This window comes from Leptonychotes weddellii, chromosome 12, assembly GCF_054177405.1.
Source record: "Leptonychotes weddellii isolate Sample4059 chromosome 12, ASM5417740v2, whole genome shotgun sequence".
NCBI classification, from domain to species: domain Eukaryota; kingdom Metazoa; phylum Chordata; class Mammalia; order Carnivora; family Phocidae; genus Leptonychotes; species Leptonychotes weddellii.
In genome coordinates, this window is record NC_138380.1 from 92,594,660 (window position 1) to 92,602,304 (window position 7,645).

The window sequence follows — 7,645 nt, forward strand, 5'->3', positions numbered from 1 at the left end:
AATCTTCAACAAAGCAGGAAAGAATATCCAGTGGAAAAAAGACAGTCTCTTCAACAAATGGTGTTGGGAAAATTGGACAACCCATATGCAGAAGAATGACATTGGAGCACTTTCTAACACCATACACAAAGATAAATTCAAAATGGATGAAAGATTTAAATGTGAGACAGGAATCCATCAAAATCCTAGAGGAGATCACAGGCAGCAACCTCTCTGACCTCTTGGCCACAGCAACTTCTTGCTAGACATGTCTTCAAAGGCAAGAGAATAAAAGCAAAAATGAACTACTGGGACTTCATCAAGATAAAAAGCTTCTGCACAGCAAGGGAAACAATCAACAAAACTAAAAGGCAACCTATAGAATGTGAGAAGATATTTGCAAAAGACATATCTGACAAAGGGCTAGTATCCAAAATCTATAAAGAACTTATCAAACTCAACACCCAAAAAACAAATAATCCAGTTAAGAAATAGGCAGAAAACATGAATAAACATTTTTCCAAAGAACACATACAGATGGCTAATAGAGACATGAAAAGATGCTCAACATCATTCCTTATCAGGGAAATGCAAATCAAAACCACAATAAGATACCACCTCACACCTGTAAGAATGGCTAAAATTAACAATGCGGGAAAGAATAGATGTTGGTGAGGATGCAGAGAAAGAGGAACCCTCTTGCACTGTTGGTAGGAATGAAAACTGGTGCAGCCACTCTGGAAAACAGTATGGAGATTCCTCAAAAAGTTAAAATAGAACTAACTTATGATCCAGCAATCACACCACTAGGTATTTGCCCAAAGAACACAAAAACACTGATTTGAAGGGATACATGCACCTGTTTATAGCAGCATTATCAACAATAGCCAAACTGTGGAGAGAGCCCAGATGTCCATCAACAGATGAATGGATAAAGAAGATGTGATACACACACACACACACACACACACACACACACACACACACTGGAATATTACTCAGCCATCAAAAAGAATGAAATCTTGCCATTTGTAATGACGACATGGATGGAACTAGAGAGTATTATGCTAAGTGAAATAAGTCCATCAGAGAAAGACAAATACCATATGATTTCACTCATATGTGGAATTTAAGAAATTAAACAGATGAACATAGCAGGGGAAAAAAGAGAGAGAAGCAAACCAGGAAACAGACTCTTTACTATAGAGAACAAACCAAGGGTTGCTAGAGGGGAGGTGAGCAGGGCGATGGGTTAAGGAGGGTGTCTGTTGTGATGAACATTGGGTGTTATGTGTAAGTGATGAATCACTAAATTGTACTCTTGAAATAGTAATATTATAATATATGTTAACCAACTGGAATTTAAATAAAAACTTAAAGTTTCTATTTAAAACTAAAAAAAAAGAAAGAATACAACAAAGAATTGCAGATAATAAAAAGAGGAAGAGAGGGAGAGCTAGAGAGATAAATGAATTAATAATAATAATTATCATTAATAAATAACCAATAATAATTATTAATGGAATAATAAAGATTATTTTATATTTTAATAGAATAATAAAAATAACCCAAAACAGGCAGAAAAAGAGGAAAAAAAAAACACAAAGAATAGATGGGCAGTTGGGACAAATAGGAGACAGCAAGATAAAAGATTAAAATCCAACTGCATCAGTAATCACATTAATTGTAAATGTTCTGAATAGTTCAATTAAAAAGGCAGAGATTTATAAACTGGATAAGAAGGCAAGGTCCAGGGCGCCTGGGTGGCTCAGTCGTTAAGCGGCTGCTTTCGGCTCAGGTCATGATCCCAGAATCCTGGAATCGAGTCCCACATCGGGCTCCCTGCTCGGCGGGAAGCCTGCTTCTCCCTCTCCCACTCCCCCTGCTTGTGTTCCTGCTTTTGCTGTCTCTGTCTCTGTCAAATAAATAAATAAAATCTTTAAAAAAAAAAAATCAAGAAGGCAAGGTCCAATTTTATGTTGCTTCTAAGAAATCCACTTTAAGTCAAAAGACATCAATAGGTTAAAAATAAAATGATGGAAAAAATATATAATGGGAGCTGGATTACCTATATAATTTCACACAAAGTAGACTGCAGAGCCAGGAAACATTACCTGGGAAAAGCAGCTCTTTCCATAGTGATAAGGGGGATACGAGTTTCAACTTACCAAGAGGACATAATCCTAAACCTTTATTATGCACCTAATAACAGATCGCCAAAATACATGAAGCAAAACTAATAGAACTGTACAAAATTCTGTCCACAGGTATAGTGGGAGATTTCAACACCATTCTCTCAAAAACTGGTAGACTGTCTGGGCAGAAAGTCTGTAAGGGCATAGGAGACCGATGAACGGTCTCAGCCAGCTTGACGTCATCGACATTTAAAAAACATACCACCCAACAGCGACAGAATGGAGCATGGACGATACAAGAATTCTCAAGACATTTAAAAAGATTCAAGGCACACGAGGCATCATCTCTGACCACAGTATAAGTAGAAGTCAATAACAGAAAGATCTCTGGGAAATCTTCAACAAAAGAATGTATTTTTTCATAACTTTTGGTCCAAAGAAGAACTTTGAAAGAAACTCAGAAAGTTCTTCAAACCAAAGGAAAATGAAATGACATATAATGCCAAAATTTGTGGGATTAAAGCAGCACTTGGAGGAAAATGGATTAAAAAAAACCCTGAGTCAGAGAAGATATAAATCATCTTTAGAAACTAGAAAATAAGAGTAAATTAAACCCAAAGTCATCAGAGGAAAAGAAAGATCAGAGTGGAATCCAGTGAAATGGGAAACTCAAAAATAACAGAGAAAAATCAGTAAAACCAAAAGATGTTTCTTGAGAAGATCAATAAATGTATGAACTTCTTGTCACACTGATCAAAAAAAAAAAAAAAGTCTACACAATCCTACATCAGCAGAAGAAAGGGGACGTCACCACAAATCCGATAAATGGTAAAGGGGGAAGAAGAGAATGGTATGAACAATGTCGTGATGATAGAATGAACAACGTTCGGGGAATGACACAAATTTCCAAAGATACCTCAAAAAGAAATGGAAAACCTGATAGCCCTTTATCTTTAGAAAAACTGATTTTAGTTAAAACCTTCCCATTCTAAGTACATACATACAAATCCAAGCCCAAGGGCTTCACATCGCCAGACAACTGAGGAAGAAATGGTACCAACTCTACGAATTCTTCCGGAAACCCGAAAAGGAAGGAACGCACTTGAGGCCTGCTTCACTCTGACCTCAAGGCCTTGTCTGGCCTACAAGACTACGGAACGACAACATTCATGAATGGGGATGCAAATATTCTTACCAAATTCTGGCACAGTGAATCCAACAACACACAGAACCGTTCCTACGTCACAGGCAAGCCCACGCTGGGCCGCCTCCCCTCGGAGCACCACCAATATGGCTCCAGCACCGATGGGAATCACCCTCCTGAGTCAAGCATTCACTGGTACAGACATCAGCTGCTCTATTATCATCAAAACTACAGCTGGCGTCATGGTTATCTGGCGCGCCCAAGGAAAACACCGCTCTGGGACAAAAGCATTGTGAGGGCCACCGATGAAGAGGCAAGCTTGAGTATGCAGGTTTATGTGGCCAGCCTGGGCTCGGTAAATAATTAACCCCCAGCCAGCTCTGGCCTGGCCATTTCACAACAGTGTGAGACACCGTGGTGTGGGCAAGACAGGCTGACATGCCCGGAGGGCAAACAGGCAAAGTCTAGAGATTGCCTTGTTTTGCTGGGTTTACGGGAAAGTGACGTGGCATTTCTCGTTACAGATCCTTGGAAAAACATGTCAGTGTGTTGTGTGTAGGCAACCCTACTCACAACGGCGGGGCAGGAGGGTTTCTCTGGCACTGAAGTCTCTGGAAAGCTCACTTGGAGGTGGGGGCCGGGCATGGCACGGGGTGCTGGTGGCGGAGGACCTCAGGGCAGGATCAACCCCCAGGCTTACCAACAGTTAAAGGGACGCCGATGCCAAGAGGAGTGCTTGGGAGCCCAGATGAGAGCAAAAGCCGCCTCGGCCTCCGTCCGTGAGGGTAGCCGCAGAGCAGGTGTCTGGTGAACAGGCTGGGGGCCCAGACTGGCACACCCCCCGGTCTGGGGTCCGGCCCGGCGCTCCGGCTCACCCTGAGTCTGTTCTTCTCAAGCTCTGAGTAGCTATTCACAGCTCAAAGATCAGAAACCAGAGGGGCCAGCTGACCACGGGGTGGGCATCTCCGGGGACCAGCCGGCCCGGTCACCCTGGAGAGCCAGCCGGAGCCAGACAAGACCAAGTCCCTTAGCACAGCCCACAAAAGAGGCTGTTCTGTTACCTGGCAAGGTTTTGACAAACGGCCGTGGTCAGGCCTCCCTTCTGGGAGCCCACGTATGCGGCCATCGGCTCTGGCTTCTACTCGGACCCGAGACCTCCTGGAGGGCTCTGCCAACGGGCCCCCGCCACCTTCTTCAGCAGGTTTGGTCAGTGCGGAGCGTCCGCAGGAGCAGGGAGAGCACGGCTGGGTCCCTTCCCGCACGTCACTGAGGGCTGGCTGTGTCCCGTGGCTGCAGGCCGTGAGTCTTGTCCAGTGGCCCACAGCCACCGCACCAGCCTGGGGTTGCCCGATACCTGCCAGGGTCTTCAGCGCCCCTGACCTCACCTGGGCTGTGGTCAGGCTGTCATGCGGGACAGTGGCAGCCCAAGTCCCTTGAGGGGCGGAGCCAGCATCGGGGTGTTCCCCAGTCTGCGGGGGGACTCTGGCCGGCACTGTCCACACAGCCCAGCCCACGTGTCCGTGGGGGCCAAGGGGCTCAGCATCTCAGGGGCCTCTGCCCCCCCGACTCCAGAATCCAGGTGTGCAGGGAAGACGGCGCTGGGCGGCAGGCCCCTCAGAAGCAGGGGTCCCCCCAGCACACGGGGGTGGGGACTGCCCGGAGAAGACACTGAGCACACCGGGTGGAGAAGGACCGAAACAGGCACATCCCCGGGGACAGAAAGGAGACTAGCTGTTGCTCAGGGTTGGGGTGGCCGAAGTAGAGAGTGACCGCTAATGGGCACAGGGTTCTTCCTGGGGACATGCGAATGTTCTAGCCCCATGGTGACGGTTGCCCAACTCGGTAAATACACCAAAAGCCACTGAACTGTATCCTTTACAGGAACGAGTTGTGCGGAGCGTGAATTCTACCTCAGTGCGGCTGTTAGGTAAAACAGAATAATTAAGCCGAGTTTTCCCCAGCGTACGTATTTGTGTGCGTACAGACACGCACAGATACACGTATGTACGTGGAATATGCGTGCGTGTGCACACACGCGTCTTCCCTCTTTTGTTTACCCAAAGTAACAGATTCATCCTTCGTGATCTTGAATATGCGTCCCGCCCTGACGTCCTTAGCCCGAATCTGTCTTTTCCAGGCTAACGAAACCAGAGAGCAAGTATCAGACTGGCCACTGCAGGTGGAACGTCCCCGGAGGCGAGCAAGGCGGGGTCCGAAGGCCACGCAGCCACACCGAGCCCCTGCCCTGCGCCAGGCCCGCCGCCAAGCCTGTCCGCGTAGGAAACTACAGTGACCGTATCCCCCCCGGGATGGAACATTTTACGTGTCACCTGGACCGGGCCACAGGGCTGCGAACATCGTTTGTAGGGGTCTTTCCTGGTCTCTGGAGGGATTAACACTTGAACGGCTGGACTGAATGACGCAGATGGCCTTCTTCAGCGTGGGCGCCCTTACCCCCCCAATCCTCTGGGTTTCACCTGTCCGGGGTCGGACCGCGGCTATCCCTGCGCCCTGGACCCTGGCGGGGCCCCTGGCTGCCCACGGGGCTCCTGGGACGAGGACGCTCCCACCTGCCCCGGACACCACTCGGACCCCTGGTCATCCCAGCTCAGCCGTGTCCCCGCCGCCTGGGCCCCTCACATCTGTGCCCCGTTCCCCACCTGCAGGCCCCACCCTGGGCAAGGCTGCTATGAGAACAAACACTATTAAATGCCCTGGACACTAAAGAGCTGCTTCTTAATACGTCAGAATAAGAAGACTCTTGAGAGCTAACACTTGTGGGTCTCCATTCTATGGCACGCCTCCTCCCCAAGTTTAGATGGGGAAGCCAAGCGGAAGCAACCTGCCCAGGGTCAAGAAGTTTGCACAGTGCATAGACGGAGTTTGAACTTGGCCCAGAAAGCCAGATGGCCTCCCCGTCCAAAGGCTGAGGACACAGCAGGTGACAAGGGGGTCCCAGAGACACCAGCCCCGCATCCTGGGCTGGGCCCAGAAGTGCACCTGTGTGCTGGTCGCTCGGCAGGTGCACAGTGCAAGCCTTTGGTGGTCGTCCCCTCCCTCCCTGGGGCTGAGGCCCAGGGACAGCTCCCACATCTGCACTCCTCAGCCCCCTTCAGGCCTCTTGTGCCAGAATTTGCCAGTGTGCTTGGTAATAATGGAGAGTCCTGCCCTCCCCCACCTGCAGACCTACTAAATCTGGGGTGCACGGTGCAGGAGTCGGTGTTTTCTGGAGTCTGCCACGACCCTGCGGAGACCCGCTGTCACATGCAGCCCGGGGAAGGCTGAGCCACTCTGCACCACGCCCCAGAGCTAGAATGCCTTTGGGACAGGGAACTCACTGCTCGAAACACCGCCAAACTCTGGCGCCCGTCAGGCAGGGCTCACGAGGCGGTCGCCTGCTCCCCAGCGCTGCCTTCCCCTGGCCCCCGTCCTACTCCTCGGCCCCAGCACTGCGAGCTCCATCCGCACGCCAGCTGGTGTCCAGACAGGAGCCCCTGACTCCCCTCCCGAGGGGCCCCTTTGCCACACGCCCCCCTCCATGGAGCAGAGAGAGCGCATCTTGCCTGTGCCGCCCACAGGTAGTCCAGCCGCAGCTTGATGTCCACCTGCCGTGCATGCAGGGCCAGCGTGCACGAGAACAGCAGGATGGCCACGATCGGCTCGAAGCTGCGCCCGGAGACCGCGCCGCCCCTGTGCGGGTCGAGGAAGGAAACCTCGTCAGCACGGGGAGCCCCAGACCCGGCCCCACCTGCCCCTGGACGCCATACTCAGCAGCACATGCCACAGACCCGGGCTAAAGCCAGTCTCGCCGGGAAGCCCAGGGCTGGCCAGAACCGGGCCCTAAATGGACACGTGGAGAAGCCACGGAACCAGTGTGCTTCCTGACGCGCGAACAGGAACGGGCAGCGCCCGAGCGGGCGCACACGACACCAGCCAGGTGCATCCCAGTGGGGGGAGCGCACCTACCCCGAGGCCCTGGTGTACCCGCTGAGCTCCAGGACCAGGATGTAGGACGTCGTGAGCACGAAGAGCAGGATCATTTTGGGCAGGGAGGACACCCGCAGGAAGATGGCCAGAGGCAGGGTGCCCACGAGGCCGCAGAGCAGGGCGTGGGGCGCCGACTCGCAGGGGGCGGCGGGCAGCACTGCGTTCCGGCCGCCAGGCCTCAGGACCACCAGGGACCCGTTGGGGCTGGAGCTCCAGGCCCAGGGCAGGCAACCCACCTGGAGGGGACGGAGGGGAGAGAGACGCCCACTCAGGCCCAGCCCACCCTCCACCTCCAGCCCACTACAGCCTCTGGCTGCGGACCCTCGCCCCCAGGTGCCACCAGAAGGCCTTGGACCCTCCCTCCTGCTCTGCCTTCCAGACTCCTCACAGCAGGGTGGGC

The 7,645-nt window shown here is 51.4% G+C and overlaps 1 protein-coding gene across 1 annotated transcript in view; it reads right to left on the reverse strand.

Annotated features, from left to right (window-relative positions):
• Window positions 1–7,645, reverse strand: part of ADCY1 (adenylate cyclase 1) — a 62,425-nt gene that overhangs the window by 10,761 nt on the left and 44,019 nt on the right. The window contains exons 8-9 of the mRNA XM_081800877.1: window positions 7,225–7,529; window positions 6,822–6,948 (exon numbers count right to left, since the gene is read on the reverse strand). Of these exons, the coding sequence (XP_081657003.1) occupies window positions 6,822–6,948; window positions 7,225–7,529 (432 nt within the window). The remainder of the gene's footprint in view (window positions 1–6,821; window positions 6,949–7,224; window positions 7,530–7,645) is intronic.